Source organism: Lipotes vexillifer, unplaced genomic scaffold (assembly GCF_000442215.2).
Source record: "Lipotes vexillifer unplaced genomic scaffold, Lipotes_vexillifer_v1.1 scaffold112, whole genome shotgun sequence".
Classification (NCBI taxonomy): domain Eukaryota; kingdom Metazoa; phylum Chordata; class Mammalia; order Artiodactyla; family Lipotidae; genus Lipotes; species Lipotes vexillifer.
The window spans coordinates 1,520,689-1,539,786 of record NW_006776285.1 but is presented as its reverse complement, the minus strand read 5'-3'; the positions used below and the strand labels follow the sequence as shown (position 1 = coordinate 1,539,786).

Sequence of the window (19,098 nt, the reverse complement as noted above, 5' to 3'; positions counted from 1 at the left end):
TAAATAATCAAAGGCAGAAAATTATTGGGATATTTGGTAATACCTAGTCTCCTAAGGTGACTAAGTAAGCAGTAAGTAGGTATTGGAGCTTTTAGAAAAACAACAAAATCATACATAAATAAAATCATGGCTCAAGCCACTGAGGTCTTGCCTTGTCTGCAGGTGTTAACCTGGCCCAGGGCTTGTCTGCCCGGCGATCATAGTCAGGTGAATCGGTGACTTCTACGTACTCATTAAACCGCAGGATCCTTCGAGCTTGCAGCTCTGCCACTGTGGGTCTCAGGCTGAGCTGCAGGAGGATAGGGATGAGTTCAGTAAACCATTTACAGCCTCATGGTGGCACGTTTTCTACAGAGTACTTCAAAGTTATGGTTACATAAGGTCACTTTCACATATCAAAAAAAAAAAAAAAAAAAAAAGGCAGCAGCATCTTGGGAGTTTCTAATGAGAACTAGAAAGCAGTGTGCCCTAATTTTGCAACTATAAAAATCACCATTGTTAGATAGGTCACAGTCTTTAGCAACCATCTGCATTATGCTATTTTCCCCACCTTGCCTGGCATTGTGATAAAGGTGCCTGTCATCTCTGACATGGGGGACAGACACAATAGTAATCCAGATATAGTATGGCTGGTTTGAAGATTGAATTATCAAGACAAAAGCCCTACAACTTGTAGAAATGAGAATAAAAACCTCTGTTCCTACTATATTAAACCTGCATATTCAGAAATGCACAAAGTTACAACAAAGGAATGGTCCAGTGAAGGGTGTGCCTATGGCAGTCTTCCATGAGAGTCTAAGGACACAGGTCCAGATCTGACATTTACCCTTGGCAAGAAAAGCTGATATGCAGCAATGAGGAGGGGGGGGGACGCACTGGAAAACTGCACTTCAGTGAGGCCACAACTGCTTAAACCCAGCTGCAACCTTAAGACACTTCTAATAACTTGGAGTTCCCCTGTGGTTTTTGTCAAATTCAAATTTATGGTTATATTTAATCTACCCCGCCCTGTGTGTATTTGTTTTCCTCTCATGGTCCTTTCTCAAGCCCAAGAACAGACAGAGATTGTCCTGAGAGACTAAAGAAACTTGGCCCCTGGTTGAACAGGCATCATCTACTGTCCGCTATTAAGTTTCATGCTTTTGTGGTCTTTCTCAGTTGGGAGGTGTCACAGTATTGTCAGACACGTAGATCCAGGCCTATGTTTTACCCATCGGGTCCATTTTCAGTATTCTTCTCTCCATACATATACTCTATATACAGCCAGACTATCCATGGTTTAAGTGGTCCTCTTTGGAGGCATTCCTTATTTCCATGGGTTCAATTTTTGGAAAAATTAAGCACTCTCATAAAACAAACGAACAAACAAAAACTGATGTTTTTGTGGTCAAAAATCTCCCCTTTCCTTGGTTTCCTCTTGAGTAAAACCAGAGGCTGAACTGTCAATGCTCTAAAATTCAAGGCATTCAAGGATTCTTAGGTCTGGGTCTACACCCTGAGCCTACTTGACCTGGGATAAGGCAATGGCGGCTCCTTCTATCTTCATAAAGCCCTGGTAGGTGATGGACAAAGGAAAGAGAAATCTAAGTGGTTCTGTTATACTCTCAGTTACTGTGCTATCTATACCGCTAGCTTCTTACTGCCACTCTAGGGCAGGTAGGATTAAGGAGGTAGAGAAACCCTTGCTTCTGGGAACTTCCCACAATGCAAGTGGCCAATGGTCACAGAGGTCAGAAGTTCTCCATCTAGTCTTGCCCTTCAGGGCTGTACCAGTTACAGGGTAGCTATTAGTGCTATGGAATATTTTGCACCTATGGCAGGGAGCTCTGTGTGGTACAGGCTAGTGGGGGTAGGGCAGCTCTGCTGTCTCCCAGAAGGACCCAACTGGATTAAGAAAAGACTATATGTATGACAGAGGTGAGCCAGAGCAAGGAGGAGGGGTTACCGCTTATCTGTAGCTAGTAACTGAATGGCCATTGAATGGCTAGAAGAGCCATCTCAAGAAATTCAGTTTATAGTGTCTTTTTTAACTTGATTATTGTTTGATGTTTGGGATCTCTGAGGAAAAAAAGAGATGAATTAAGGCTATTTTTCCCTAAAAATCAAAACCAAAACCTCTCAAAATACAGTCTCCAACTTTTCCATGGGAACGGAGTGCTTCTTTCTGCCTTGGAATGTTTTGGCTGTGAACTCCCCAGCCAGCCCAAATAAATGTGGGTCACGTCACACTCTTTGATGCAGATGTCATATTTTACTCATCCTGCCTTATCCAGCTGTGAAAGGTATATCTGAAGAATTACTGAGCAAGGTGTTTTTAATGAAATATAAACTCTGATAGTGCTTAATTTTTCCAAAAATTATTATTATTTTAACACTTACCGAAAAAAGCGAGGGCCCTGGTATCAGATTTATATTTTCATAAATGGGTAGAAACAACGGTCTGAGTTTTGGAGGTAAGCCATTTGTCAATTTGGGTAGCACTGCAGCAGGCAAGCTGGATGATCAAGTTCACTTAATAAATTACTCACCCAGCTCAGAATCTTTAGTAATGACAAAGTATTTGTTCAGTGTTTTCCAAACTGCATGGAAACAGTGAGCATTTTTACAAACTACACACTGAAAGGTTAATAATGGTTATCTCTGAATGGGAGACGTCTGCATGATTTTCTAGTCTTTTTTGTTCCTTCTGGCATTTGAAAGAATTTCACACAGATTATATGTTATTTTCATAACTGGCAAATGTAATTGAAAACTTTTGACTGTCAACTTTTCAAAATTAGCATATGATGCATTAATATAAACATAATTCATGTTGCAAACATTACATTGATTTTAATGTCTGTGATTAGTCAGTAGACTAACAGGAATAATTATTCCTAAATATCAGATTTACATGTAAAGCACTGATTTGCATTTTAAAAATGAAGTGTATCTCAAAATACACACGCTCGTTAACCATCACAGTTTCATCACCTTTCTGCTGAGTCTGCGTTTCAGCTCCATTTTTGCTTCTTGCTCTTCCTCTTCATTCTTTTCTGTTTATTAATTGGGGGGAAGGGGAGGAAAGGCATGAAGACTTAGTTACTATAAAAGATTATACAATCAGAAAAGTAGCTCAGGCCACAGTTATCTGACTTCACGGATATTGATCAAACACTCCACCAACATCTTTAAAGAGTTATCGAAAGATTCTGCAGAGGGATCAATCGTTAATATACAGATAATATTCTTTTCCTTATAGGATTGGTTTATTTACTAATTGTAAAACTTTTTGCTTCCTGACTGCTTGTTCTATTCTGAAAAAACCACAGAGTGCCCATACTCCAGTGAAAGCCTCTCACTGCTGATCATCTCATAGGCTTTTATAAGCACAATTTATCAGAATTCAGATAAAAACTACTACTGGATCTGACCTATGTGTGAAAATCTGAATCACATCAAAAGAACAAATTAGAACCACCTGATGCATGTCTGAGTTGCTGATTTCCATTCAAATCCAAGCAAAATACTTGATTTGTCTGCTTTGGTTTCCATAGAAGCAGAAGGTAATCATTTCTTTGGACTTTGCTTTCAAACCAGAATGTTCTGAATGGGGTTGTGGTGTACGGATGTTGGAGATGATTTATTTTCTTGCGATGCTAACTTTCCAAAGTCTTCTCTTTCTCTAGTGCTTCACCAAGTAGTACAATTTAAAGGCCAACTCAAATGAACGCTGTCCAACAGATGGAATTAAGAAAAAATTGCCCAGAATTTTAAAAGAAATAAACACTGCTCAGGATTTTAATGGTTGCTATTTGATGAACTTCTCTCTGTTGGTTCCTGTAGCTCATACTTTGTTTGATAAGTGAGCATAGATTCTTGGATACCAATGCTTACGAAAGAATGTCTTTTAGAAAGTGCTGTTATGAATTCTACTGAAGGAAAATCACACTGTATAAAGGCTCAACCAAAAGGCTGAGAAAGAAAAGTCTCCTCTGTAACAGATAGATTTACTTTTAAAATTCAAACAGACTTCTTAGCACTAAGATTGTTTTTACTGTGAATAGAGTATCAGTATTCAATATTTGCAACATCTGTATTTGCTAGCTGAACATGCTAAATTCTCTATTAATTTTCCTTATCTGGACAGGGAAAAGTTTTGACATTCTTCCGAAATACTAATTTTAATTTATAAGAAAGAGGTTGATCAGTCTGGTTATTTAGACAAAGAATGAACATAAATTGAAATTACCCTGCAAGACAAGAAACAACTAGTTAGTATGCTTTCATTAAGTGCCTGTGAGTGTCAAACAAAATCTGATTATAATTCAGATTTCTTCCTATGACAATACTGTAGGTTTTTCTAATTGCTTCACAAAATATATTGCAACATATCCTTTGATATCCTTAAAACACATCCTTAGGGCCAAATAATTACTTTACTATTATTTTTTTTTAAAGGAAGTGGGGAGACTCAGAATGCAGGCAGACATCTGCTGCTCTCTTTTCTTTTTTTAAAAATTAATTAATTAATTTTATTTATTTGGCTGCACTGGGTCTTCGTTGCTGTGTGCAGGCTTTCTCTAGTTGCGGTGAGCGGGGGCTACTCTTGGTTGCAGTGTGCCGGCTTCTCACTGCGGTGGCTTCTCTTGTTGCAGAGCACGGGCTCTAGGCACGTGGGCTTCAGCAGTTGTGGCACGCAGGCTCAGTAGTTGTGGCTCGCGGGCTCAGTAGTTGTGGCTCACAGGCTCTAGAGCGCAGGCTCAGTAGTTGTGGTGCACGGGCTTAGCTGCTCCAAGGCATGTGGAATCTTCCCTGACCAGGGCTTGAACCCGTTTCCCCTGCATTGGCAGGTAGATTTTTAACCACTGCGCCACCAGGGAAGTCCCAAATAATTACTTTATATGAGTTGGATAAGACATGTGGATTGTAAATTATATATAATAGACAAATACTGAACTTGTGGTTCATGTGATTCAAACTAGGGCTTTACAGGGTCAGGCCTTTGATGATATTAATAAAGAGAAAAATATAATTGTTAAAACATTTCAGTTATTCTTTCTATATAATGATTATGCTACATTTTCAAAGGTACTTTCCAAAGACAAAATACTGGATATCTAGTATGACTCAAAGCTAACAAATGCTCCAATTTTCAAGAAATACACAAAACATAATTTCCTGGAAGAGAATATTAGATAATTTTGCTTTATGAAGCATACTGCACATCTAGGTGTCAGCCAGTGATATTTAAAAAAAGGAGGGCCAACTGTAAATAAACAGGATTTTACCAAATGGGAATTCTTCTCTAACATCAGGAACTGACTTCCTTAGATTTCCCATATTTGAAATTATGCCTCTAAAGAAGTTAGAGGAGGAGGGTGAGAGGTGGAGGAAGGCCAATGTGACCGTTCCTAGGAATCTTACTAAATAGTCATTGTTAAATCTTCTACTAAGAGTCAAGGTTAAACCTTAAACTTGGTTTTAAAAAATTCACCAAGGGAATTCCCTGGTGGTCCAGTAGTTAGGACTCCGTGCTTTCACTGACGAGGGCCTGGGTTTGATTCCTGGTCAGGGAACTAAGATCCCACAAGCCGTGCAGTACGAACAAAACAAAACAAAAATTCACCGAGTTTTTGGAACTTTTTTTTTTTTGGTTTTGGTTTTGGTTTTTCCGGTACGCGGGCCTCTCACCACTGTGGTCTCTCCCGTTGCGGGGCACAGGCTCCGGACGCGCAGGCTCAGCGGCCATGGCTCACGGGCCCAGCCGCTCTGCGGCATGTGGGATCTTCCCGGATTGGGGCACGAACCCATGTCGCCTGCATCGGCAGGCGGACTCTCAACCACTGCGCCACCAGGGAAGCCCGAGTTTTTGGAACTTTAAAAAAAAAAAATTATTAGAGGGCTAATTATAAAGTAGGATGAAAGCACGTCTGGTCACTTTAAACAGACTGGAGGGATACTCATGAAGGAAGTGACTGGCTCACTGACAAATCTCACCCTCAGTAACTCATCAGAGCAGAGAGGGGCGGGTATCAGAACAGCCACGGAAAGCGTTTGCCATAAGCATACAAACGATACACGTAGTTTAACAGCAGTGGGCGCTACAAGAAACCTGCCTGCCAAGTGCTGCCCAGAGCCTTTCATGGATGATGTGAAAAGGAGAAGAAAGAAAAGCACCAAAGTACCAACAACTGGAGTACTATATTCTTCAGTCACCAACTCAGATAAGATGGATTAAAAATAGCCAAACATTTTTTTGTGGGATTGTTTCACTTTTTGCTGTTTTACATGTTTCCACATGGGTGTTGGTAAGAAATGAAAATACATTTATAAACCTACTTTGAAATACATCCAAAAAATAAGATGGCTCCATGGATGGACAGATATGTGAAAAAGTAAGATGTTAACGGTAGAATAAAGATAGTAGATGTATGGGTATTACTGTAAGATTATTTCAGCTTTTCTGTATGCTTAAAAAATTACATAACAAAACACTGGGGAAAAATACATGCAGAACTCAATGGCTTAATGCATGTTTTCTCTATGATGATTTAGCTGGAATTATGGCCCTAGCTAAACAGTATTAGAGGACCTGAATATTTTATCCCTACCCTGTAGATGTTCCACGAACATCTCTTTTCCTGATAAGCAAAAGTTGATCCTATGAACACCAAAACTTGCTATTTTAACAATATTAAGAAACTAGTTCTAAAATCTTACTTAATATATATGTTTCTTAAAAAACCCTAGATGCACTAAAATAGGAAAGAGATCAAATTAGATGTGATACTAGGAAAGATACTAAGAAATGAAATTTGTCCTGTGGTCTCCAATTAATGCTATCAGCATTGACTGCCATTTGAGTCATGTTTATTAAACTAGTGACAGGCTTGGATTTGAGCACTGCTGAATGTTTTATGCTGTGAATTAGTTTCCTAATCTGTCAAGAAAAGATGACCTCGTTAAATAAGTGTCCTTAAAAATCACACCACATCACACACAGACTTTTCTTCAAATAGACAATCACATTGCTTTTGAACAAATGATGGAGACAAAACAAACAAACGAGTAATCTATGTGGAAGAACACAGAAGCAAGAGGAACTGAATAAAGTGTTGTCAGCTCCGGCCATCCAGTTCCCTGGGGCTGCTCGGCAGAATGTTTTGGGTGACCTCCACCAGTTCTCTTTTCTGCTTCCCTTGGCCATACATTATGTCAGGAGATCATAAGCCAGTTATCAGCTTCTCCAGACTGGAAACGTGTCTTTTGTTTCCAGCATAAGCACATTTAGACAAACTAAGAAGGAAGTAAAAAAAGGCTGGTGTCAAATCTGAAGCTGACTTTGGCGTTTCACTCCTTCCCCAAACCTCCAGGACAATGGAGTATATAAAGCCAACACAGCACTTAAGATCAATGTGCGATACATCTCTAATCTAGGAAACAGTTCCTCAAATAACCCAACAGCAATGTGGTTTGGCTCTGTCTGTCTCCCAGGAGCAGGAAAGAATTACCCAGAATTCGCTCTTTCTTTTTTTCTAGGTATTGCATCAGGCAGCCAATAAGATACACTCTCTGTGTTTTGGGAGCTTATGGACTGCATTTGAGCTTATCTACAAGTTAATTCATAAATATTTTCCAGGAACCTATTATTAAAAACCATGAGCCTTTTTGGTTTGGTTTTGTTGTCAAAATGAGATGTTGCTTTCATTCTTCCTCAGAAAGCTAAACACAGTTTTGGGTTTTTTTTCTTATCTAGCCATGATTTTTTCCATCTCCAAACTGGCTCTTAAGTGACCATCACTTAAGTGATGGTCACTTAAGTCCTTCTTCTTTGGGTTCCATGCCAGTTATGCTCAAAAAAGGCCAGAAAAAAACCTTGCAAGGAAAGAATCCCATAGACTGGCAGTTCATCCCACTGTTCAGTCTTCACTGTCCGGTTGTCTTAGTAATAGCAACTGTAGTATAAATATGCTGTTAAAATCTTTCTTTCCTTCAGGAAAGAAAACAACTCATCTGGAGAATGGGGATCACCCAGACGGGCCAACTTGACTCTAAAAGCCTGGTTGAAAAAGATTTCCCCCACGCCAGCGGCTCATTACTATTATAGTACTCTCTGGAGTTTTGCCCATCCCTGCTCTTTGATATTTCATACAATAAAAAGCTCTTTTGAAACTGGGTTAATAATATAGAAAACTACAGCTAGGCTCAATTAAAAAATATCCATTATTTAACTCACTGTGGTTAGTAACCACATCGATCCACTACAGCACAACAAACCACTTCTATTCATTTTATAGCTTCAACATATGAACTCCAATAACGTAAATACGACCGGACCAATGAGTAAAATGTAAAGTCCAAGAAAATAGAGGGGGAAAGAGAATGGGAAAATGAAGTAGGAAAATGAATGGAGAACTCCTTAAGTGCTGAAAAATTATAAATAACTCAAGAGGGAAACAGAGTTATCATAACAAAGGAAAATGAAATGGATTGAAAAATTCCTTTTCCCATAATTGTTTTAAATGGAGTCATTTGTTAAACCTGGCAACAAACTGTTATTAATAATAATATAGGAATGTTTGATTTATTTCCTTGTGGATTTTTTTGGTCTTTTCTTTGACATTTAGTTGCAAGCAGACTAGAGCATTTTCTTCTATTTAATATTTGGGTGAAAGAATACATGGAATAAATTTCATCTTTCTTAAAAACAACTGTCACAACCACGACACTGCTCTGGGGTATATCAGGCTTAAAGCCATAAAACGAAACACAAACTTCAAGAAATTATTTTTAAAATGATATAAATAATTATATAGAAATGTGATCTAAATGGACCATTTCAGTCATTTGCGAATATATATATTAAGGTTCCCTGCTGACAAATGGATTTTCTCTAGAGGGAGCTTGTTCATGGTTACACGAAGAATTCGCTGTGTAGTACAGGATACTCACGCTTCAGGATATTTCTTTGCTCTAATTCTTCAGTTGTGGGCCTCTGGCTAAGTCTCCTGTGATGAAAAAACAGATATGCTGCCGGTTACAAACAAGGCCGCCTTAATGGGAGACGCAAAATAAAACAACAAGCAAAGCTGTATTTTTTTGTGTTTTGAGAAACAAAAATCCATTTTTAAGCCTACAAAATAAAAGCCTCCTTTCCATTAGTTTGGAGACTAGAGATTGTGGCTGAGACTGCTAACTAGCCCCCCAACCCATGCTGTACAGCCCACCTACCCCTGCACTGTGATGTGAAAAAGAAGGAAACACGTGGAAGTGGCTTGTTTGGACCACTGCACTTTTTGGTCTCTGTTAGAGCAGCTTAGCCTGTACCCTAATTAACATACAGATAATTAGAATCTAAAAAAAGGCTCAAGGGTTCATACCAATTCATGAGATGATCAATTTATACTGCACAGTACTTTCAGGAAAATATTACTTTTGGGATCTCAGATAAATTTACAATGTATATAAAGTTATCTTGAGGTATACAGGCCGTTTCCATCAACCTTCAAGAAAAGCCAGGCTCATTTGGGATTAGTACCTGATCATTTGTACACAAGAGCTCAATGTCTTATTAACCCATTATAATTTTGTTCTTGGTCTTGTTTACATTATTAATTTGTTGTTAATCACAGACAAAAACTTCCTCTGGATGTATTGATAGACTGAATTTGTGCAAATTAAACAAATATACATGAAAGGCAATCTTAATGCAAGATACTACCAATTCTAAATGTTTATGGCTGTGACAGAAATGGTATGAAGAATTAAAATCAATGATATTTTGAATAGCTCATTAAAAAGTTTAACATTTAATCTTCATCAGCGATACCCTGAAATTCACTTAATAAGTGAGCCCACAAAAAAAGCCAGTGAACATCTATGCCAGCCAGATTGTGTGCCATTCATATATCCTATACTATATATCTGTACGATATCATCCCCCAAAGCCATCATCCTTCTTTTGTTTATGGAGTTTCCTCTCTCTGGAATGCCCTCCTCTCCTTCTTCACCTACGGAAATTTTTTTTTTTTGCGGTACGCGGGCCTCTCCTGTTGCGAAGCACAGGCTCCGGACGCGCAGGCTCAGCGGCCATGGCTCACGGGCCCAGCCGCCCCGCGGCATGTGGGATCTTCCCGGACCGGGGCACGAACCCTCGTCCCCTGCATCGGCAGGCGGACTCCCAACCACTGCGCCACCAGGGAAGCCTCGAAATCTTTTAAGTTATTAAAGGCTCCTAGTTCTTTGTCCCTCTACAGCAGTTCTACATAAATTATATATCAATTAAAGCACTTATTATTATAAAGATAATAATCACAGCTCTCATTAGTTCATCCTTTTAAGTCCCAGTCACTGTGCTGGGTGCTTAGCTTACATTATCTTAAATCCTTGAAACAATTCAGCAAGGTAGCAGCCAGTTCCCATTTTACAGATAAGAAAACGAGAGATTAATTCCCTTGCCTTCGAGAAAACACTACTGAACGACAGAGCCAGGACTCCTACCTGGTTCTCTTGACCTAGATGTTTGTGCTTTTTACATGATCCCCATCACTCAGTATAAATTTTGCCTCTTTCGCTAGACATGGAGCTCTCTAAGGCAGGAACTGTAAGTGGTTTATCTTTGAATGACAGGGACTAGGTGTGCTGGGTTTGTAGAAAAACAATTCTATAAAATTTATATACTTATAAAACTAAAAACCCTACCCTGATAAGATTTTTATAGATATGGACTACATGTGTGTTTCTAGAGGCTCTCAAACTTTTGGGGGTTGGAGTGGAATTTTACAAAAACAGAAGTGCTGCTCTGGTTGGCTACTTAGACCTACAATGAAGGAGTCCCCTCCCGCCTCAGGGCAGAAACACACCCGCTTCCCTAGCTCTCCCCAGGAAGCCTGAGTATCCTCTCCAAGAAACCCTAATGCACAGTTAGAAAACCACCACTCTACAGTTATTTCATGGTGTCAACTTCTCACAATGTTCTTCATCAGTCCCCTGTTTTTGAGTGTTTTGGGTTTGTTTTAATTTGTCACTGCTCTAAATACCCTTCAACTAAACATCTTTGGAAAACACAGGGTTTTTTCCCTTTTAGATTATTTCCTTCTTGTATAACCTCCCAAACAGAATTACCATGTAAAGAAATACTGTTTTAGAATTCTTTTCTTGTATTATTAAGTTGTTCTTCAGAAATATTGAACAAGGGCCAAGTATATGTGTCCTATTTTCTCATAAAATTGCCGACATTGGGTTTAATTTATAAAAGTGTTTTGCTAATTTAAGAGGTAATACTTCAATCAAATATATTTAATGTTCTTAAGTGCTCGCTAGGATCTAGGCACTAACATACCTCCAGTGTACCAGCTCATTTAATCTGCACAAGCCCCGGCTTGGTCCCATCTACAAAACAGACTGGCTTCTGGACCCCACACATGCCTACCCTGCAGGTACACCACAGTCACAGAAATCTTCCACTTCCAAGCAAGGGGAGGACTTTTCTCCCACCTCCAAATCTTGTTCTGGTGTTCCAGGCTGTTCCCTTCTCCCAATTTATGCAACCTATTTTTTATGCAGAGTGAGGGAAGTTAGCAAAACAACTAATACTTAAATATGCTTAAACTGATCATAAAAAGGAGAGCTTCAGCACTTGCTTCTATTAAAACTGCCAGTTCCATGGACTTCCAATGCCACGAGTGGCAAAAGTAGAAATCCTACAATGGCGGAGGCAGGAAGTGCAGTCAGATGACCATTTATTTCAAGTGAAAAGGGGGAAGTTTCGATATGGGGGCTATGGCTACCTGACTAGGATGGAACTGGCCCTTGAAGCTACTTAACATTTCTGTAGTCTTGCAGCCCCCAGGGCAGAAGCTGATGGCTGTCATAGGAATGCTATAGGGAGTCCATGAATCAAACCAGGAGTTGGGCAAACTATGGCCCGCAGGCCAACTCTGGCCTGCTGCCTGTTTTGGTGAAGAATGTTTTCTTGGAATGTAGCCGTGCTCATCTGTTTATGTATTGTTTATGGCTGCTTTCACGCTACAATAGCACAGTCAAGTAGCTGCAATAGGGACGGTCTGGCCAACAAAGTCTAAGAGATTTACTAACTGGTCCTTTATAGAAAAAGTTTATCCCCACTTGGATCGGGCTTTGGCGACCTCAAAGCTACTGGCTAGCTGGACCAAAAAGGAGTTTCTTTGAGCGATTCACCATCCAAGACCAACTTTAGAAGACCAGATAGGCCAGGCGTGCCCTTCCATGAGGGAGTCACAGCGATCTCAGTTAGGGAGGGAACGGCAGGAAGGAGAAAAGTAAGAATTAGTCAGTGCTGTCCCCAGATTTCAGGAATTACCTGACAAGCTCAGTTCCAATTTGCTGTCGGATTTCCTGCCTCTCTTCTTCAGAGGTACGCTGCAAGATGTTTTTGTCCTCTAATTCCTTCTTAGACGGTCTGTTGCCAAGTTTGATAGCAAGAGTATCCCTTCGCCGTATTTTACTTGCCAAAGCACCTGAGGATTAGAAAAGGCAGAAATGCAGAGAAAGGATTTTAGCCAGTGGCACTCAGCTTACACGTGGGCAGGGACTTTAAATAGAGTCCAGAACAAATTCTTTATTCACGTGCAACGGTAGAATTTTAATTAACCTGAAAAAAAAACAGTTTCAAGTTGGATGTAGTTCGTTTTGAAAAACTGAAGAACTGTTTTTTGGTTTTGGTTTTTTAATTTGTTTTTTTAACATCTTTACTGGAGTATAATTGCTTTACAATGGTGTGAAGAACTGTTTTTTAAAATATTCTGAAAAATGTTGGGAAACCCTGCAAAAACCAGCAAGTATCACCTCATCTTTCGGACAGTGACATTTGAAGTTTATTCTGCTGAGACGGCATACCAATGGAAACTACTGATTGCATAATGCCTTTTCTTTCTTTTCTTTTTCGAGTATTAAACACTTAGCCCCTTTGCTTACTCTGTAGAGTAAATCGTCTTCCCTTTTCCTCTCCCCACTCAGAAAACCACACTGACAAAAGTCTACCTGTGATACCGATGTTTTAATCCCAAATTACCCAGGAATCCCTGATATCTCACAGAGGATAGTAAATACCAATGAATGATAATGATTTTTTTGATTTGATTGTTGTTTGATGATTTTTTCTTTGTTCAGTACAAACTAGAAGGAATTTGACAATGCTGTTTAATCATGAATATATTAATAACTTCTCACAATCTGTAAATTCAATTCCGTACTGAATCGCTCCCAAGTCATCTTTCTCAGAAGATTATTTAAAAAATAGCATTTTTCCAGTTCCCTAAGTTATATATAAATGGTTGGCTTTATCCACTTTACTATCATTCCTTCTTAGAAGGCATACCACCTTTCTTATCATGGATGAGTGACTGTTTTCAATTCTTAAAAGGTATTAGTCATTCTTGACTCATTCCTCCTTTTAAACCACAGTATAAAAGTGAGTGAAATTCTTGGGCTTCCCTGGTGGCGCAGTGGTTGAGAGTCTGCCTGCCGATGCAGAGGACACGGGTTCGTGCCCCGGTCCGGGAAGATCCCACGTGCCGCGGAGCGGCTAGGCCCGTGAGCCGTGGCCGCTGAGCCTGTGCATCCGAAGCCTGTGCTCCGCAGCGGGAGAGGCCACAACAGTGAGAGGCCCGCGTACCGCAAAAAAAAAAAAAAAAAAAAAGTGAGTGAAATTCTCAAACATCCCCCACGAGTAATCCAGCAAATCCCGCACTGATGCTCTTTATTCAAGAAAGGTCCCAGTGTGGAAGCGCCATCTTTGATCAATCTGAGAAAGGCCTCTGTTGTTTGACTTTCTGGACAAATTCAAATATGCATACTGGCCTCATCGACTGATTCCCCCACCACCCTGCCCTGTGGAATCATCTTCCAGAAAGGACCCTCATCTAAAGCTAAACCTCAGAAGATATACATTTCTAATCTGAGAAAGGCACATGAGGGGAAAGAAAAACATCAGGTGTCGGGCTCCTAATGAGGCTTTTGCTCTTTACAGGCTGCAGCTGCTTCTGTCCACCACAGACTTCCCTCCCTACCTCTTGAAAAGAGCCTTACTTTCTCCACTGCCGTCCTCGTCTTCGTCCTCGTCCTCGTCATCGGTGTACAAGACAGGCCCATCAGAGTCAGAGTCATTGGCCTGGTATTCCCTTTGGCCTTCGTCCTCTGAGGCACTGAAGGATTCTGAAGACTCTCCCATTAGCCCAGGAGTCAGGAGCTGAGGCGCTGCCTTCCCCAGCTCGTCTTTGGTTGTGAAACTGTGAAAGGTACAGAAACATGGGGGTGGTGTGAAGCTCAGAGCAACCCTCGGGGATGATGCCGGCACATGAGACAGAAGTCTAGTTTCATAAACATCCTTCAGGCTGGTGAAAGGAGAAAGCAGACACAGGCCAGCTAACGTCACTGAAATGGGGCAACAATACTGCATTCCTTAATTCCCAAGGCTTTAGAGTCTTCATCTGTAAAATGAAAAGGATTGACCAGGTGGTGACTGACATATTTAGTACATGAATATTGTAAAACTATGTTTTGAAATTTTATTTTTCCCTAGCAATAGGAGGTTCCGTGGAAAGAACAATGGGCTAGCAGTTCTTGGATATTTGATTTTGCCTCCACTTTTTCTTGGACCTGTAACTCCTACTTATCTTTCATGTCTAGCTTAAAGCCTCAGCTCCCTAAGGACTCTTTCATTGGCCATCAGACTAGTTCCTTGGCCTCTCTCCCTGCTCCCACGGTGCCCACCGCACTGGAGCACTTAGTAGACTGCATCTCAGTCTGCCTCCCCAGCCCGCCAAAGTTCCTTGACAAGCAGAACTCATATCATGTTGTAGCCCAGCCCAGTACCTAGAACGGTACTGACAAAGAAAAGTTTATCTTCTTTAATTGGTATATGAATTAATCCTACTTTCGTCATAGTCAGTGTATTAACAGTACAAAATTATATATCTTCTCCATTTGTAAAACTGCCTGTCATAAGATTATACTAATAACATGAGATGGAAAATGTGAAAGCTAAGTGGACTCTTTAGAAGAAAGGTGATAGGTCAGGATGCAATGAGTTTCTATTATTTAGCTTGGTAAGAGTCTCTGACATAAAGTTACTATAAATATACAAAGCTTGCCAATTTTCACAGACCAGAATTTAAAAAAATACTTTACATCAAAAACATATCATATCAAAAACAATGCAATATTCATTTTAAGATACAGAAGTTCCCCACATTGCTTTCTGATATAAATAGAAGAATCCAAATTTGGATGTCACACTTCTGAAAGACCGTTCAGTACAAAACATGTGCTTGCTGTTCTCACTGAAAAAGTTCAAAAAACAGTTCTTTGAATGATAAAAACAGGTAAACTTTGTCAGAATCGGAGGTACTGAAATTCAACTTTGTGGCTGATAAGCCTAAGCGTTCTCAAAATTCTCTATTTTTCACTTATTAGAAAAATCCAACAGCCAAAAACTCTTGTTTTCAAAGAAGGAAATGCGAAATTTCTGTTTTAATTGTGTAAAATACATAAAGCCTAAAATTGACCATTTTGACTCTTTTTAAGTGTGCAGTTCAGTGGCATTAATCACATTCACATTGTTGTGCGACCATCACCACCATCCATCTGCAGAATTTTTCATCTTTCCAAACTGAAACTCTGTATCCATTAAACAATAAGTCCCCATTCCTCTTCTTTCATTCCCTGGCAACCACCATTTTACCTTCTGTCTCTATGAATTTTACTATTTTAGGTGCTTCATATAAGTGAAATTTTACATTTGTCCTTTCGTGTCTGACTTACTACACTTTGGATGTCTTCAAGGTTCATCCATGTTGTAGCATGTGTCAGAATTTCCTTCCTTTGTAAGGCTGAATAGTATTCCATTGTATGTATAGGTCACATTTTGTTTATTAATTCATCATTCCATGGATGTTTGGGCTGTTTCTACCTTTTGGTTGTTGTGAATATTGCAGCTACGGACACTGGTGTAAAAATATCTGTTTGAGTACCTGCTTTCATTTTTTTTGACTATATACACAGAAGTAGAATTGCTGGATCATACGGTAATTTTATGTTTAATTTTTTGAGGAACCACCATATTGCTTCCAAAGTATGAAATCTCATTGTAAATAAGATTTATTTTTTTCACAGTCTGGATTTCTAGCATACGGCCACTGGAGGCCACTGTGGGTGACCGAAGCACGTTTACAAGATATGCCAATTGATAACACATTCTGAGGAGTGGAACAAAGATACTTCAGGGTTGAGTCCTAGTATTTGTTCGTATCACTGTTCATTAATTTATCACGATACCAATTATTAATTTAATCTCATCATTTGTGTTTTATAATGTTTTGCAGTTTTCAAAGACTTCTGCATATATTTACAACTTAACAATTGTTCTATAGTATAAGGAGGGCAGGTAATTTATAGTTCATGGAACCCAAGAAGGCCATGAGTGACTTGGCCCAACGAGGTAGCAAGGCCAGTCTACAACCCAGACTTAAAACTCTCAGTCTATCTATCAAATGTGATGTTATATTTTAGTTTTATACTTAATATTATGTTATATTGATATTATATTATAGATCATATTTAACTTAATATTAAATATTTTACTCCAAATTTTTATCAACCAACTCAAGACTCGGCTCTCATTTTCCCCCTACGTTTTTTGGCCCATAGAACAATACAATGAACTCTATTAATGTTTGTGGAAATGAACTAGAAGAGTCAAGTCCCATTTGGATATGGGCTCCAGATGGGGTTGTTAGTTTCTGCCTAAAATTATATCAGCATTATATGTTACTGATGCTACCAACAAATAGAAATCTACCAAATAGTAACTACCCTGCACTATGTGAATAGAAGCAGGTATTTTTACACATGGCCACTTGTCTTCTTTAAAGTTTTCACATTTGTATTCCAAACAGAAGCCTCTTCATAAAATGACAGGATTTTCACACATTCGTTGACTAAACATAACTGAGGGAAAGTTCTAAGTAAAGCAAGCAACTAAGAGCCAGAAATTCTAACTCACATATCCACTTAAAAAGGGAAGAAAGTATTTGGAAGGAAATTTGAGAGACTACTTATTCCAAGCTCATTAACTCAAGAGCAAACACAAACTGCCCCTGTGAGATGAACTGTAATTTAAATTTTTAATTTTGAAGAATGTACAGAGAAGAAAATCTCTATGCCCTCTTCTAGGAAAGCATTATAGTTACCCCGACTGACAGGAAAATCTATTATAAATACCTCGGTGTCCAATGATGTTCTCAGCTCGTTCCCTCTGATCACTGCCCCAGTGGAAGTGGAGAACAGATGCTCACCTCTTTCGTCTGACAATCCTGCAAGTACTTGGGCTGAAGACAGATATCAAGCCCCCAGCATGCAGCATGGAGTTTAGCACAATAGAGTGCCCTTCCTAAAATGGTTGTGCAAGTGGGCTGGACAGAATCAGGTCACCTTTACAAATGGGCTTTCTCAGTGCTTAAGACTATCTGAGGAATTATTTTATATGTTACACCTTGTTCTTTAGTATAGTGAATAGTGAATCCATATACTTGATCTCCTTCCCTAAATTCGGACTTTATCTTAAACATTTATACTTCCTGGGCATGTTAGACATTATTTTGGTAAAACCCAATCTTAACTGTAATGTTTTGTCTACTTTTGTATCTTTGGTGCTTAGTACGCTGCCTGGCACATAGAAGGCAAGCAAAAAATACATGGTGGAATGCTGAATGACTGTTCAGTTCTAAAGGCTGGAATTGATGCCAATGCTGGCAAACACTCATAATGAAGTGAAGACATCTGCTCTGTGCTGGAAGTATTCAGGATACCATAAGCATTCATTTCAATACCTTCTTTTCCCTAATCATTTATTAAAATGTCAAATAAAATAATTTGTACTTTGACATTTATTTACCTTTCCTGAGCTTTCCTTTGAATGATGGTACTCAAAATGAGAGAAACAAACACAAAAGAAATTGCAAAAGAAGTAGAAGCAGGTGCTTTGGAAACTTATGAAATTCCTTAGAGCGCTGAGTGTGATGTGCAGCTCTGGGCTTGGGTCCTGACTCTGCCACTTACTACCTGGGTGATCTTGGGCAAACTATGTTATCTCTCTCAGCATCAGTTTTCTCATCTATTCAACAGAGATATTTCAGGGGAGACTTATGTGAATTAAATAACTGACACTTCCTGACATTAAATAAGTATTTAATAAATGGAGGTTAATATCACTAGCAATTGAATAATTAAAAGTGATATTTTAGTCTCTTGATCCAAATCAATTTAATTAATGTACTAATTTTTTAAAGTATAACAGGACAAGGATTTTTTTGAAAGAGGAAACATTAAATTAAATAATGTAAAGAGTGAATTTGGGTTTTATTCTTAGAAACAGAAGAGGCTGGATTTAAGAGCTCCAAGCCCTCCCTAGACAGAATTGGTAGTGATATCTACTACACTCTGACAGTCCTCCGCTAACATGTCTTATTTATCTTTAAGTAGAAAATTTATAGGACTTTGTGAGTGATTAGATCTGGAGGACAAGGGAGAATGAGGACCCTAGGATGAATTCCAGGTTTCTGGCTTGGGCAACCGGATGTCAACTGGATGCCTATAGCATACCAGATTCTGTACTGGTTGGTGGTGATACAGAGGTAAGTAAGACATGGTGGTTAGTTCTGTCCCATAGGTAGGAAAAAAGTGCTGTTAGAGTACATGCAATAACCAATTCTGTCTGGATGAATATTGAAAGGCTTCACAGAGGAGATAACACTTGAGCTGGGTAGGGAATTGAGGAAGTAAGAAAGGTAGCTGCTCTAAGGTTGGAGGAAAAGGAGTTGGAAAAGAGCTCTTTACTGATGCTCTTTATTTTCGGAGGAGGCTAAATAACTTGTTGAAATGGAGGTGGGCAGGAATGGGTGAGCAATCTGGACATAAGTGGTAAAGATGTAAGTAACCACTATAAGGGAAGAGGAGGAAACTGTCTAGGAAAAAGAAAAAGGACTGCTAAGCAGTGATGAGGCAGACTCTAAATGTCCTTGAAAGCACAGATCTGAAGTGTATCAGTCAGTAAGGCCAATGTAGTCATCTCCAGCAGCC

General features: G+C 39.3%; 1 protein-coding gene across 3 annotated transcripts in view; it reads right to left on the bottom strand.

The window, feature by feature from the left end:
* The window catches only part of PHACTR2 (phosphatase and actin regulator 2), a 198,391-nt gene that overhangs the window by 19,523 nt on the left and 159,770 nt on the right, over positions 1-19,098 (bottom strand). For all 3 annotated transcript variants that reach the window (XM_007450314.1, XM_007450313.1, XM_007450315.1), the window contains 5 exons: positions 14,050-14,249; positions 12,323-12,479; positions 8,935-8,990; positions 2,974-3,035; positions 152-289 (listed from right to left, as the gene is read on the bottom strand). In XM_007450314.1, coding sequence (XP_007450376.1) covers positions 152-289; positions 2,974-3,035; positions 8,935-8,990; positions 12,323-12,479; positions 14,050-14,249 — 613 coding nt within the window. The remainder of the gene's footprint in view (positions 1-151; positions 290-2,973; positions 3,036-8,934; positions 8,991-12,322; positions 12,480-14,049; positions 14,250-19,098) is intronic.